General features: G+C 42.8%; 1 protein-coding gene across 2 annotated transcripts in view; it reads left to right on the forward strand.

Annotated features, from left to right (window-relative positions):
• TBC1D14 (TBC1 domain family member 14) overlaps window positions 1-15,643 on the forward strand; it is a 58,826-nt gene that overhangs the window by 38,699 nt on the left and 4,484 nt on the right. For both annotated transcript variants that reach the window (XM_064151514.1, XM_064151515.1), the window contains 4 exons: window positions 852-923; window positions 2,645-2,773; window positions 4,089-4,198; window positions 14,165-14,423. In XM_064151514.1, the coding sequence (XP_064007584.1) occupies window positions 852-923; window positions 2,645-2,773; window positions 4,089-4,198; window positions 14,165-14,423 (570 nt within the window). The remainder of the gene's footprint in view (window positions 1-851; window positions 924-2,644; window positions 2,774-4,088; window positions 4,199-14,164; window positions 14,424-15,643) is intronic.

The raw sequence follows: 15,643 nt of genomic DNA on the forward strand, positions 1-15,643 counted from the left end.
ATGCTAAGAGGGAAAATTTCCTGAAGGTTTTGGAAAACTAAACAATCCACAAAAGAGTAATCTCAAGGTAAAACATGTTTGGAAGAGGGGAAAGAAACCCAGTCTGTTGGCTAATAATCATGATTCATCTAGCCTAGTTCGTACTGGTTTCTGTTTGAAGTGAAGCAGGTCAGTGTTTCCAAGTCAGTGACTCAATGCTGCAGGGTTTCAAAACCGTGGTGAGGGACAAGCAAGATTTGGTGGCCCTTTTTTGGTTCTGTGCAAGAGTAATTTAACTTCTTTGTCGTGTTATTGTGACTCACTGTAACCACATATTTAGTCCTATACACAAACTGCAGTAGCCCTGTAAAAAAAGTTTGGATTGTGATGAATCACAATAAATTTTGGGTGAAAAACTTTTTTCCTTTGGAAATTCTCAGGTTGTTGCAGTACTTAGCTCTTAATAGCCAACACTATCAAATGCTTTTTAGCTAGAGATGTCATTCTTCGTGTGCTCTTTGTCTGTGTTATGGCATATTGCTGTTGGTTTAACGATTTTCTGCTTTCTTGGCACTTCTGTCAAAGTGCTGCTAAGCTATAAGGAATCTCTTAGGCTTACATTTCTATTGTATAAGGATTTAACTGATGCATTGGACAAATTGCATGCATTTGTAATAAATATGATATGGAGGACAATGTCATGCTTCTGAAGCCAAAATTACTTGGAAAGGCTTGAGGCTGTCTAGAGCTGCACAGGAAAAAAATGTGTCCTTCATTGGAAGTGATATATTGAAGCTGCCTGTAGCACTGGAGGCTTTTTGACATGTTTGTTATGCACTCTAATGTATCGTCTTGTTCTTATGTAATTACAGGGTGGTCCTTATCATGACACATTGCACAGTATTTTGGGAGCCTATACTTGTTACAGACCTGATGTAGGCTATGTAAGTGAAGAATTGGCTTATTATGGGCATGGGGTGAGAGATGCTGCATTTAGTTCTGGTGTCCCCATCATAAGAAGGACACAGAGCTGTTGGAGTCCACAGAAGGGGCCACAAAGATGATCCAAGGACTTGAACACCCTTGCTATGAGGATAAGCTAAGGGAGCTCGGGTTGTTCAGCCTAGAGAAGAGGAGACCTTAGAGCTGCCTTCCTGAAGGGATCCTACAGGAAGGCTGCAGAGGGTCTTTTTATAAGGGTGTCTAGCAACAGGACAAGAGGGAATGGTTTTAAGCTGAGGGGGAGTAGGTTTAGACTGATTGTAGGAAGTTCTTCAGTACAAGAGTGATGAGACTCTGGAATAAGTTGTCCAGGGAGGTTGTGGATGCTTCCTTCCCGGGGATGGTCAAGGCCGGGTTGGATGAGGCCATGTGCAACCATGTCTAGTTGAGAGATGTCCCTGCCAATGGCAGGGAGGTTGGGGTAGATGATGAATAAGGTCCCTTCCAACCTAAGCCATACTAGGAATCTGTGAACTGGGGGAAGGGAGATTGTGTTAATTGGTCCTTTGTTGACCAGTATTAAATGATGTGAATCCTTGTGGTATTTCTGTGTGCTTCCTTCTCATACAACCTTGAGAAGTGTATCTAGTGGTTCTCTTGTTAGATGTAGTTAAATTTATCCTTTGAATATGTTCTGTCCTTAATGGGAATCTTGCTGAGACTCTTCTGTTGAGTATTTTACCTCTCTTGATAAGCATTTGTGTGCCTTAGCACTGAGAGCTTCTGGAATAGTCTTTAAAGCATTGCTCATCAAGGCCATGTGAGCTCCCTCATAGTATCTGAAGTAGTGACTATGAGAGCAATAAGTGGATTTCAGATCCTTGATGTAGTCCTCTTTTTTTTTTTTGCCCAGAGCAGGGATATATAGAGGAGTTTTTTCTTTATTTGGGAGCAGCTGCTTTAGAGAAGGCAAATGCAGAAGGAGGATGTTCCTGTCCTTGAGTGGCAGAGGGTGCTTGGCAGAAGCTGCTGAGCGTGACTGCTGGGAAACCAGAAACAGAGCAGATCAGGTGGTGTGCTTCACGGGCATGGAACCTGTTGCTGTGTTGGGAAGGAGCTTGTTCCTCAGGTTTGCGGGAGGGACTGTCACACCTCAGTCCATGTGACTGCAGTGGCAGTGCTACACCCTCTGAGTAAGCTTTGCCTGGCCTCAGCGTTGAGTCCATAGCATGCTTTGTAGAAAGATGCAGCAGCATCATGAGCTTGTGGTAACTGAAACAGGAGCTGCTGCTTATCACATGAGTCCCTGCAGCTCACAGATGTCTGTAGCTGCTGCTAATTGATTGAAAAAGGAAAGAGCAAGCATTGTTTTCTAGTGTCCTAATCCATCTTGCCACAAATAGGGGTATCTGTGACCCTTCCCAAGGAGAAGAGGAATTACTCAGAAACAGCTTCTGAAAAATTGGTGTATTTGCAAGTGCTGTTATCCCAGCCTGTCTAAAGTTTAACTGAGCCTTTGAAAGGAGGAAACATAGGGGTCATTAACTTCCATGCTCTGAATGTCCAGTAGCAGAGGTTGAGGTGGGTTAAAAAGCACTGCCTCTGAAGAGACCTCACAGCTCAGGAAGTGCATTAAACTCTGGTGATTATGCAGACAAAAGGGAGGCAATATTCCTGGAAGAGTGCGGTTACTACTGAATAGTAACATTTCTGTTCCTTTCAGGTACAGGGCATGTCATTCATAGCAGCAGTATTGATCTTGAACTTGGATACTGCAGATGCCTTCATTGCTTTTTCAAACCTTTTAAATAAACCCTGTCAGATGGCATTTTTCCGTGTGGACCATGGCCTTGTAAGTATGCCACAAAACTGTAATCAACATGTTGTAGGTGTATGTAGGGATTCTTTCTTTCTTTATTAAAGCTCAGTAGCTTGGAAAGTAGATCAGAATTTATTTTAAGGCAGTATGGTCGATTAAAAAAATCTAACCCATACCTCCTCAGAAAAATCTAAATCAAACCAAAAAGCCCACCCTGCTAACCTTTTTGTACAGGCAGGTAAATGAAATTGTTCAGCTGCTGTTTTATGGTGCTGAGAGAATAGTTAAGAGAATATTATTGTAGGTCATTTTCAAATTGAGCACTGTAGTTGAAAGCTGGAACCACTTTAATATTAGAAGAAATATCTTGAAGGTCCTTTTTATCCTGAACTAATAGGTTGCTAAAAATAGATTGCTGCAGGGAGAAGCAGGTTTCCCATCTCTTATTGTGGCAGATGTGTTTGAAAAGGAGCTTGAGGGAATCAACTGAGCAGAGCTCTCCAATTTTCTGTGGGAGCTGGTTGCTTGATTCTCTCTGGAGTCTCAAATCCCTTGTTAGTTTGTGCAGTGGGCTGCTTGTGTGCCAGAGCAAAATAGAGACACAGCCTCTGAAGTGTGTTTTTAATTTACTTTCAGAATGGTTTGGTTTGAGGTTGGTTTTGTTGGTTTGGGAGGATTTTTTTTGTGTTTTAATACATATCATTCTGTATTTCTTTCTCACCTTTGAACACTGTGAAAATCTTACGAGTTCAGATAGGAGAAATAAAGATGCTTTTCCCCAGTCTTTGGCTTTCCTGCATGAACTTCATATCTTCCTCTTTGCAAGAAAAGCCTATTAGCTAATTTTAAGACATGATATAAAAGAAGCTTTGGTATTAGAATATGATTTATAACTGGAACCAACTGGACTCTTCAGTCTTACTGTGGGCTGTTAAAGTATTTTAGTTTCGTATTTCATTTTATAATCCATTGGTCCTTGGATTTTATTCAGTGCAATATTAAATTACTGCCACAAGCATAAACCACCATTCTGTCTTTATTTTGAGAAATCAGGAAATAACTTCGCTTGTGCTGGTAGTTTTCTTTCCAGAGGAAGCTGGCCAAAACCCAAACCAATAATTACATTGTGTAAGAATGGTGTGTAGAGTGGCTCTTAAAGTCTTTGTGCTTGCAGATGCTGCCCTTTATGTAAATATTGAACTGCTCATGGTATCACATAATTCGTGTGATCCTGTCTTTAAACAGCACTAATCCAACAACAGACAGTGCATTAAAGTCTATTAATAATACAGCTAACTGGTTTGTTGTGATTTGTTGTGTTTTTTTCCTCCCCATTGTATTTTCTCAGATGCTGACTTACTTTGCTGCATTTGAGGTGTTCTTTGAAGAAAATCTGCCAAAGTTATTTGCCCACTTCAAAAAACATAACTTGACTCCAGATATCTATCTCATTGATTGGTAAGACACGGGAATTGTAATTGCTCTTGTGCATCTTGGTGTAGAGCTCAATGTCAGAATTGATAAGCTGGAGTGCACTTCCCTGGTGTGTTACTCTGTTGAGATAAAGGCTTTATCTTTTGTTCAGCATTTGAGTTGTCAATCCAGATCATTCCAGCATGCTTCAGTGATGTCCGTTTGCCTAACCTTTATTATTGCACCTGTGTTGAGGTTGAACCTTCTTTTGAGATACATCTGTACTGCTTTTTTTATCCATATTTAATGCATGCTTGGCTTGCTCTTCTGAGAATATCTGTTACAGTTTTTCTGCAGTGTGTGTGTGTGTATCCAGAAATGTTGCTAGTCTTGCATTTGAAATTCATAGACAGAGAAAGACCTTGGAGTTCTGGTGGAGAGCAAGTTCTTCATGGCACAGTAATGTGCCCTTGTGGCCTGGAGGGCCAACAGCATCCTGGGGTGCATTAAGGAAAAAAGCATGGCCAGCAGGTCTAGGGAGGTTTTCCTCACCCTCTACTCTGCCCTGGTGAGACCATACCTGGAATACTGTCTCCAGGTCTGGGCTCCTTAATTTGATACAGACAGGGATCTGCTGGAGAGGGTCTTACAGAGAGCTATGAGGATGATTGTGGGACTTGAACATCTCTCCTGTGAAGGGGTACTGAGGGAACTGGTGCTGCTTAGTCCGGAGAGGAGGCTGAGAGGGGATTTTACCAATGTCTCTTAAGTATCTGAGGGGTGGGTGTCAAGATGAAGGTGCCAGTCTCTTTTTGGTGGCGCCTAGCAATAGGACAAGAAACAACAGGTACAAGCTAGAACACAGGAGATTCAGCCTCAACACGAGGAGACACTATGGTGAGGGTGACTGAGCACCGGAACAAGCTGCCTAGGGAGGTTGTGGAGTCTCCTCTGGAGACTTTCAAAGCCCACCTGGATAAAGAAGACAGTGAGTACCTTTGCATGTACTTTGTTACCAAATGGCCTGCCTTGTTCAGCAATGGGGTCATGTTTTCCTGAGCCTTTTTTTCTGCTGCCTGAGGGAGATCTGTTCTCATTGTCCTTAATTTCCTTTGCTAGATTCAACTCCAGATGGGCTTTGGATTTCCTAGCCCCTTCTCTGCATACTCACACATTGTGTCTGCACTTCTCCAGAGTCATCTCTCCCTGCAGGCTCTTGTGTACTTCCTTTTTATACTGAAGTTTTGTCAGGAGGTTCTTGTTCATCCCATACAGGCCTCTTGCTCCCTTTGCTTGAGTCCCCTCATTTTCATATGCCTCCTGCTCAGAGGGTAGTGTCACATGAGTTTTGTTTGACTTGGCTTTTTTGCTGAGATTAAATTATTTTGCAGCACAAGTAGGGGCATGAGGGGGTGTGTAATGGATAGGCTCATTTCTCCTAACACTTGATGGGAGAAATACAATCAGAAGATTTTTTTCTGATTGAAGGCTGAGAATAAACTGAACTAGAGCTGTGCAAAGAGCAGGAAGATGCCAGAAAAAACTACTGGAATAAGGTAGCAGGGAAGGAAGGCTTGTAAGCTTAATGATAAAAGGAAAGATGTCAAAATTACATTGCCTAAGACCATGTTGTAAACAGCCTGTGTGTGGAGGAAGCAATTGAATAAAAGGGATATTAGAATAGGAAGAATAGACGTGCTGGATAGTAACAGGGTAGACAACATTAAAATCACCAGCTTATCATGTTTTTAATGCATTACTAGTTTAATATCATACTGCTGTAAGTCAGATGGTATTTGTTTGGGTTTTTAAATGTAGGAGAGACTGAAAATGAGTGTTTTTGTGGTGCAGGTGTGTTAAAATTGCGTTAATATCCAAGCTTTGTAGAGCTTGGGACAGCAGCAGAAATTGGAGATTTCTATTAGAAAAGGTCTGTTTCAAGGAAAGGTTGAAGGTTTGGGTTCCCCTCAGCACTTTTGCTTTGACAGATCAGTCTTTATTGTATTCTCTTGAGTAAACATTCATGTGATCAGTTGTTCTCCCTGAGCACATTTATATATTAAATGGAAAAAAAAGAAATAACTACTGACTTATGAGCAAAGAACTGAAGTGTTGATGTCTGAGTGTACAAGGCACATCAATACCCCCTTTTGTGCCTTCTGTGGATCTTAAGAGCACTTGAAAGACATTTCTGTCAGGAGTGCTTGTGGGTGATGCTGTTCAACGTCTTTGTAGAATGGCCTGGTAACCCTTGGTATTTCTCGCTGGCTGCCCACATCCGTAGTAAAGCCGTTTCATTTTCATCACAAGAGCACTATTTATTGTGTTCCTCCCCATCCTTGGAGAGCATCAGCACTATGAAATCTTGCCCAGGAATGTTGACTAGTTGAGGGAGTCCTAGTAGTTGAGGTAGCCCAGTCCTGCGTTAAACCTTTTTCCACACTCGTCTGGAGCTCACTAACTTGTCTTACTTTTGTCTTTAATTTTGTTAGCCCAGTGCAGCTGATGATTTAGGTATAATATTTAAATACCCACACATCACTGTGTGTCTATATAAGTATGTGTGTCTGTATGTGTCTGCATAGGTACATCTATTTGAAAATCCTCTGATCCTGTAGGAAGCAGATTGAGGTTTGTATTGAATTTTAAAACACCCACTGGAAGCTCGTCAAGCTGGGCTTTGCATGCTGTCTTCATCACTTGATCACTTGTATTAACATAGAAAAGATGTAAGGAAAAATCAGATGGGGCTGTGTCCTCCAAGTGAGTAACCATTAAGGCTCAAGACTGGAAAATGTTGTCTGTAAGGCTGCTTGTGGCTGACAGGGAATTTGCTGTACTGCTGTTACTGCTATATTAAAACCAGAAGTGCTTCCATAAAGATGAGAATGTGGTTTTGGTTTGTTTAGAGCCAGGGAAGAACATGGTCTAGTGTCACTCTGAAGAGACAGACCTTTTGGTTGTAGGTAGAAATGTCTGTGAAGCAGCCTTGCTCAAACTACGTGACTTGTTTAAACCTGTGTTTGTTCTGAGCTCCAAAGGGATTCCTGCCGCGGTTCCGGAGGCTGGCATGGTAACTGTGCAGGCATGTGTGAAGTAAATCTCAGTTGGTGTCAGCTCTGGGAGCGCTCCAGTAGCCACTGCTGCACAGTCCAGTTGCTGGGAAACCCTTCTGTTCTTACAGTGGAATCAACTAGTCTCCTTTGTGCTGCTCCCTGTAAGCAGTTCCACAGGGAGCAGCGGTACAATTGGAATGTTTAAGTCACTTTGGAAGGGCTGCATTCCAAGACACACATGCTGTGCATAGAGGTGGGCCCAGCTACATAGGTGATGTAATGCTGCCTTGGGTTTCCTTGGGACTTGTAAAGGCTTTAAGGAGGGGTCCTCCCTGCCCGTTTGGTTCCACCACTGCCTTCTGTGATGGGAAAACACCAAGGACTTAGGCACGTAACTAAAATATACAGTGTCATGATTACCAGTGCACACCTTCCAGAAGACATAATTTATGAAATAGGACTTATGTGCTTCAAGCACAAACTCCAACTGATAAATCTCATGGAAAATAGTTCAAGAGCTAGGCATGGTTTTCATTTTTTCAGGAAGGTAGAGGGAATTCAATGTGAGAAAGCCATAAAGAGCAATGTACAGTCAGACTCATGGAGAAAAGAGGGGAAATAGTGTGCCTGAATAATGCAAATTTGGCCTCTCAGCTCTGTCAGATGATGTAGCACAGGCTCTTGTGAGCAGAGAAGAGTGTGGATTTGCAGAGGACACATGCTGTCTGTTTATGGCCTGCTGCGGCTCTACAAACACCTCTTTATCCTGGCTCAGCAAAATGATTTTGGCAATAATTATAGCCAAAGGCTTTGTTTGTACTGATGGATTGATCAATGGTCCTTCAGTATTGCACTGGCTGTGATTGTGCTCCATGAGCACTAACTTTCAATTGACACCATTTGCCTGTTATGATAAAGGTCCAGGCCATTGGACACTTAGGCACATTTCCAGTGGGCACTTCCAATGAAGTATTGATAAGCTTCCCATCTGTCCTGTTAAGGAAAACATACTCTCTCATGCCAGTAACTCTCCACCCCCTAAAAAATGAAACCTAAGAGCATGCATAAGTGCATGCTTCCTTTACAAGGAGAAAGGAACTCTAATTCTGACCAAAGGTTCCTAGTGGTACCCTGATTTTTTTTTTTTCAACTGAATTTGTTACCAGGCTCTAAAGGATGACAGTCTTCAGCCTAATTTACTCTGTGTTCATCCTTACGTCACTGCAGGTTAGGGTAGGATTAAGTGAACTCTTGCACTGCTGTGTAGTGCTGCTAGGTGAGAGAGCAGAGCTTTTTGGGTGCTTCTGGCAGGTTGGAAATTGCTCAGAAACTCACACACTATTTGTGTTGGATTTGCATATTTTGCAATGCAGCCAGATTTGCTGAGTGCCAGGAAATTGCTCTGTTGCAGTCAGTAATAAATAGTACATGATAATTAAGGTTTTCTTAATAAGGAACTAAGTATATACTTGGGAGTTTTTTTATCTGTAATGCTTTTAAAGTTGTACTAAATAAATTGTTACCATCAATCTCATTGCAGTAACTATAAAGGTGCTAATGAGAAGAGAGATGTCGCTGTACAATGATGGAATGAATCAACAGTTGGGAAGCTGCAGTCTTTGTCTCAAAGAAAGTGTAGTTGAAATTGATGTAACAAGTAAAAATTAGTACCAAGATAAAGGAGGAAAGATCCAAGAATAAGTTTAAAACTGGAACTAATTGATCAGTTTCCACAAATTAATTTAGAAGTTGCAGAAATACTTCTGTGCTGTTACAGAGATCACAGAATCACAGAAACATTTGGGTTAGAAAAGCCCCTCAGGATGACCAAGTCCAACCAATACCCCTACTCAGAATCACACAGAATCAACCAGGTTGGAATAGACTTCTAGGATCATCGAGTCCAACCTATCACATAACCCTTCTAATTAGCTAAACCATGGCACTAAGTGCCTCATCCAGCCTCCTTTCAAACACCTCCAGGGATGGTGACTCCACTACTTCCCTGGGCAGCCCATTCTAATGCCTGACCACTCTTTATGTGAAAAAATGTTCCCTAATATCTAGCTTAAACCTACCCAGTCTCATCTCGAGGCCATTCCGTCTTGCTCTATCGTTGTGAGAACAGACCAGCAGCAGCCTCTCCCACAACATCCTTTCAGGTAGCTGTAGACAGCAATGAGGTCTCCCCATCTCCTTCAGTTGCTCCTCATAAGATTTATTCACCCAGCCCTTCCCCAGATTCATTGCCCTCCTCTGCACTCACTCCAGCACCTCCACATCCCTCTTGTAATGAGGTGCCCAGAACTGAACACAGTACTCGAGGTGTGGCCTCATCAGAGCCAAGTACAAGGGCACAGGACAAACTTATTCATACATTTCAAATGAGAAATTTGGAAAGCAGATATGACTTTCAGCTTTGGTGAGAATAATTTGGTATTTCTCTTGACAAATGTAGGTAACTCTATGTGATTCTTTTATTGTGATTACTGTTAATGTACACACATTGTTATCTAATGGGAGGGAAAAATAAGCAATCTGTGCAGGAGAGGAACCTGTAGTGCAAGAATATCCAAGATCTGATTTGGAGTAGTGCTGCTGTGCCTGAGTTCATCCAAAATCTGGTATACCTGGCTTCAGTGCTGTTGCTAACAACATCTTACCAAGCCTTTTTGGTCAAAAAGAGGGAAAGATAGGGAAGAGGAGCAAAGGAAAGAACATGCAGAGCCTATGATTATCACAGTACCAGTGCTTTGTGGTTTTGATAATATTATTATGATATCATGCTTTGCTTTCATGATGAAGCCAGAGCTTCATACACCTACCTCAGAGTACACTTTCATCTTAAGCAGGACTGGGAGGAGTAGGAGCATCTGGTTCTTGCGGGATTTTTACCCTTTTTCCAAACTGCTAATCACAGAATCAGCCAGGTTGGAAGAGATCTCCAAGGTCATCCAGTCCTGACCTAGCCCTGTCAAATCAATTAGACCATGGCACTAAGTGCCTCATCCAGTCTTTTTTTGAACACTTCCAGGGACGTTGACTCCACCACCTCCCTGGGCAGCCCATTCCAATGGCAAATCACTCTCTCTGTCAAGAACTTCTTCCTAACATCCAGCCTATACCTCCCTTGGCACAACTTGTTCTGCTGCTGTTGCCTGAGAGAAGAGACCAACCCCTACGTGGCTACAGCCTCTCTTCAAGTAGTTGCAGACAGCAATGAGGTCACCCCTGAGCTTCCTCTTCTCCAGGCAGCATATCCAGTATCTCAACTTCTCTCTTGAATTGAGGACCCCAGAACTGGACACTACTCAAGGTGTGGCCTGACCGGTGTTGAGTACAGGGGAAGAATAACCTCCCTTGCCCTACTGGCCTCGCTGTTGCTGATCTAGGCCAGGATGCCACTGACTTTCCTGGCCACCTGGGCACACTGCTGGCTCAAGTTCAGCCTACTATCTACCAGCACCCCCAGATCCCTCTCTGCCTGGCTGCTTGGGGTTGTTGTGGCCAAAGTGTAGAACTCTGCACTTAGCCTTGTTAAATCTCATCCCATTGGCCTCTGCCCACCCATCCAGCGTGGCAAGGTCCCTCTGCAGGGCTCTCCTACCCTCCAGCATATCTACACCTGCTCCTAGCTTGGTGTCATCTACAAACTTACTGATGGTGGACTCAATCCCCTGATCCAGATCATCAGTAAAGATATTGAACAGGACTGGGCCCAGCGCTGATCCTTGAGGGACACCACTAGTGCCAGCTGCCAACTGGATGTGACACCATTCACCCCACCACTCTCTGGGACCAGCCCTCCAGCCAGTTCTTGACCCATATCAGAGTGAATCTGTCCAAGCCACGAGCTGCCAGCTTTGCCAGGAGCTTGTTGTGGTAAACAGTGTTGCTGAAGTCCAGGCAGACTACATCCACAGCCTGTCCCACATTCACTAGGTGGGTAACCTGATGATAAAAGGAACAGGTTGGTCAGGCAGGACCTGTCCTTCCTAAACTCATGTTGGCTGGGCCTGATCCCTTGGCCATCCTGTAGGTGCTTTGTGATGGCATCCAAGATGACCTGTTTGTGACCTTGCCTGGCACTGAGGTCAGGCCAACAGGTCTGAATTTCCCTCTGGCCCTTCTTGTGGATAGGCATCACATTGGCAGCTTCCAGTCTTCAGGGACCTCTCCATTGAGCCAGGACTGTTGATAAATGATGGAGAGTGGCTTGGCCAGCTCATCTGCCAGCTCTCTCAGCACTCTAGGATGGATCCCAGCTGGTCCCATGGATTCATGAGGATCCAAGTGGCTCATCAGGTCCCTTATTGCTTCCTCCTGGATTAGAGGGGGACTGTACTGGTCACTGACTCCATCTACCATCTCTGGCAGCATTCTGCATTTGCGTTGCTGTTGCACAGGACCTTTCTCTGCTGGATGGCTTGTGTTGTCTGGCCTGGCACTTCTTGTGAGTTGAGAAGGCTTCGGACAGAAAATTGTCCTGCAGTACAGGACTGCGTGCTAGTGCTGCTGAAAGCTGCTGCTCTAGTTCTTGTAGTGTAGCAGCTGCTTTATTGCTGTAATGAATTTTAGCTGCGGTTTAGACCAGTAGTTCACACGTCTAAGAAGAACTCTTTCAGTAGAAGTGTTTGAGAGGAGCAAGCGCTGTACCCGTTCTTAGTGCAATGAGCCCTGCTGCTGTTACATTGCTTATTCTAGAGGGCCCAAGCTGTTCTAAAGGCTTGGTACATTTAATTCCATGCTAATATTAATGAAAGTTAATTGCCTTGTGAATTTCCTGCAAATTGCACTTCCTTACAAATCATGAAGAGATCCATGTCAAATACCTTATTTGATGTGACAGCTTTTTTGATGTGAGTAAATCTTTTCCTACCGAAAGTAGTGTTCTAATAAATAGTTCTGACTATTTCTTCTGACAGTTAATTTTCTGCATAGTTGCAGCTTTAATACACATGGATTAATCAGGTTCAGTCTGAATCATGGCAATAAAAGCTCTTGTGAGTAAAAAGAGGTTTAAAAAAAGAGCATTGTTACTTGTTTTTAACGAGAACTATTTTCTGGCTGAGCATTTGCTTGCTACTTGGTTACCAGGAAAGGACTCTGATGAATTGCTTCCTATTAGACCGTTCTTTGTCAGTGGAAAAGCTGTTGCTGTTTCCTGTGCATATGTATATAGACAAAAAGGCTTAGTTCTACTGTGTAGGTATTCTCTGTAGCAAGATGTTTTTGTGTGGTGTGACTGTTTAAGAACTTAAACTTTGCAGCACATCATCATTCAGTAATGCAAAGAGGTGGCGTCTATCACACTGCTCTTAGACATGAGAGTATGTAAAGTACATAAACGAACAGAAGTGAGTGTTTTCATCCCAAGCTCTATCTCTTGCTTGTTTTTATGCTTCTAATTTAGCTTTTGGTGAACAGAACTTGAACCATTTCCACTTTTTATAAAAACATGGCAGCGAGGTGTCTAGATAGGAAAAAAAGTAAAATCCGAATGATCCTAAACTCGTGGTGTACCTGCCGCCTGAATTTGTGCAAATGGTTGAGTTTGGTCTTTCTGCTTGTAGTAATGTATTTTCCCCTTTAAGTGTGCTGATTGACAGAGAAGCTGGATGTTTGGTGGCGCATCATTCAAATAATCTTGTTTAGTGAAAAGCAGATGCTGCAGAAAGCCTTTGCGGGTTAGAATTTGCTGTGGAAATTCATATTCTGTACCTGTACATATGTCTCTTTCTTTCTGTTTTTCTAATGTAAACCTGAATTGTCAAAAAAAAAAAAAAATAAATGGAGATGGTAGTAAGAGTCTTGAACGTGAGAACTACCGTTGGGTTCAGCACACTTAAAATTTGATGTTAGAAGCCGTGGAAAGGTTTAAGGTTGGGGCTTTGCTGACCTCTGCCGGAGGAACAATCACTTGCAGTTTGGCAGAGTTCATATGTGGAGAAATGTTCTGTTTAAACTGAAGGAAAAAAGTTGCTATAACTTTTTTCCCTTATATCCTATAACCTGATTCTAGGAAACTTCGTTCACTTGCCATTCGTGGCAGTGAAACTGCTCTGCCTTGTAACAAGGTGTTGGATAGAGGAGTGAGTGGCTGTCAATGTTTTAATGGAGGAAAAAATGTGCTTTTGTCAGTTAGTGAAAGTACAGTTTTAGCATCTAGGAGGAGGTTCTTGCTTCTGCTCCTATCTTTGCTCTTTGGGGATCACATCTGTTAAAGTATGCTGAGCCAGGTGGCTTTGGGTTCTTTCTGAACATCTCATAGAATCACAGAATTAACCAGGTTGGAAAAAAACAAAGGCGTCCAACCTGTCACTTAATCCTTCTAATTAACTAAACCATGGCACTAAGTGCCTCATCCAGCCTCCTTTTAAACACCTCCAGGGATGGTGGCTCCACCACATCCCTGGGCAGCCTGTTCCAATGGGCAATCACTCTTTCTGTGTAGAACTTCTTCCTAACGTCCAGCCTAAACTCATGTGTTTCTCTCAGCTTACTAGAGTTTAAACTGATCTTTTCTCCAAAACTCATGTTATTACTACTGTGCCAGTCTTGAACTCAGAGCCAATTTTGCCTAGCTCCTTCCACAAAATTCTGTTTGCAGTATGTCTTAATGTTCAAGTTTTTGTGTTCTGGTAGATACAACTGCTTAAGTCCTGATCTCTGAAACAATGATTAAATGCCTTTGCTTATACTTGTAGCCAATGCACGTCCATCATAAGACCCAGATATATTGTTTCTTCTGGTGTGACCCAGATTTATAGCACGGTGCCTTAATGTCTGTGCAGGTTTATGTTGCTTCATGTATTGGTAAGCTGCAACAAACAGACTTCAGTTAGAACTATTTGAGAAGTCTCAAGCTTACTGAAAGAAGTACTCTGTACTTCTGTGAGCATCAAAAGACATTTTTCTTGTCCAGTAACTCTGAAATTTCTATTCTGTGTTTCAGGATATTCACTCTCTACAGCAGATCTTTGCCGTTAGACTTGGCATGTCGTGTCTGGGATGTGTTCTGCCGTGATGGAGAAGAGTTCTTGTTCCGTACAGCCCTGGGAATATTAAAACTTTTTGAAGATATTTTGACCAAAATGGACTTCATTCATATAGCCCAGTTTTTAACAAAGCTACCAGAGGACTTGCCTTCAGAAGAATTCTTCGCGTCTATTGCTGCCATTCAGATGCAAAGTAGAAACAAAAAGTGGGCTCAGGTAAAGAGGATGTTAATCTGTGAGCAGTAGTCTGCAGAGAAGAAGAGAAAGGGTCCTGTTCTGCCAAGTACCCCAAGTAACAGGCATTCTTAGCCAGTGGTTTGCAATCTGTGACATGTAAAGGTTTAGTAATGATTATCACAACAGGAGGAGGTAACCTAAACTAAGCAATCTTCCTCAGTCTCTTCATCAGCTTCATTCTGACTGCACTGGAATTTGCCAGATTGTTTTCAACTGTTGTGGAAAATGTTTCTGAACCATGGTATAAATAGATCTCAGAGTTCTAGCATGCTGTTGGTGATGGCTCACTTCATATCTATCTTGACTTCTGCACCAGCTGGGTTTCTTCAACAGCTAGCTCCATTGCTGAGTAAGTTCTCATATGGAAAGTCTGTTCACTCTCTGGCCTGCCATCCTTTTCCAAACCAGTAGTGAGTTAGGGCACTGATCTTGCTCACATCATGCACTTACTGGAGCTGCTTAGTTGCTGAGGTGGAATTGGTGTAGAAACATTAGCAAGACAAAGAGGATATGGGACTTAGTTTTTATTACTAAGATGCTGCTGCTGGTGGTTTCTTATCCCTCTCATTGGTCTTTAAAGTTGACCGGAAAGAATTTGGACCTGGAAACCTGAACTTTGCTTTACTAGGACAAACAGCATTTGGCAGTGTGTGACTTGGTTGCACAGGTGGACTCCTAGTAGTACTGGGTATAAGTCCCACACAGTGTGCTTGAGAGATCTGTTTGCTGCTGGGGTGTTTCCTAGCTAAGAAATTTCTGCAGGGAAATAGCTTTTCAAATTAGCAAATTAAACATGAAGAGTGATGGCTGCACTGCTTTAAAGATCAGCTCTGAAGTGGGATGACTGACCAAGTGTGCTGGCTCCCAGAGGATGCAGAGTGCTCTCAACCTTAGAGAAGTGAGCTCTGTGTTCTTATCTCTAGCATCTTCTCATTTGGCTACAGGAACTGTGCCACATAAGCAGCGGAGCTTGAGGTGCTACTGCTTTGTAGGTGTGTATTTGACTGTAGAACTCAGAAGGCAAATTGAGCCGCACATCTCAGCAGTAGGTGTAGTTAGCACTCAGAAAAACACCCACTGAGTGAACTTTTTACCTTGCTGTGCCATGGTAATTACAATCCTGTTAGCTTGTGCATCACTTTCTGTCCTGCTGCTGTCTAAAGGTGATGCGTTACAGGCTGCTTATGAAGCTGGCTCTC

This window comes from Pogoniulus pusillus, chromosome 11 (genome assembly GCF_015220805.1).
Source record: "Pogoniulus pusillus isolate bPogPus1 chromosome 11, bPogPus1.pri, whole genome shotgun sequence".
Classification (NCBI taxonomy): Eukaryota; Metazoa; Chordata; class Aves; order Piciformes; family Lybiidae; genus Pogoniulus; species Pogoniulus pusillus.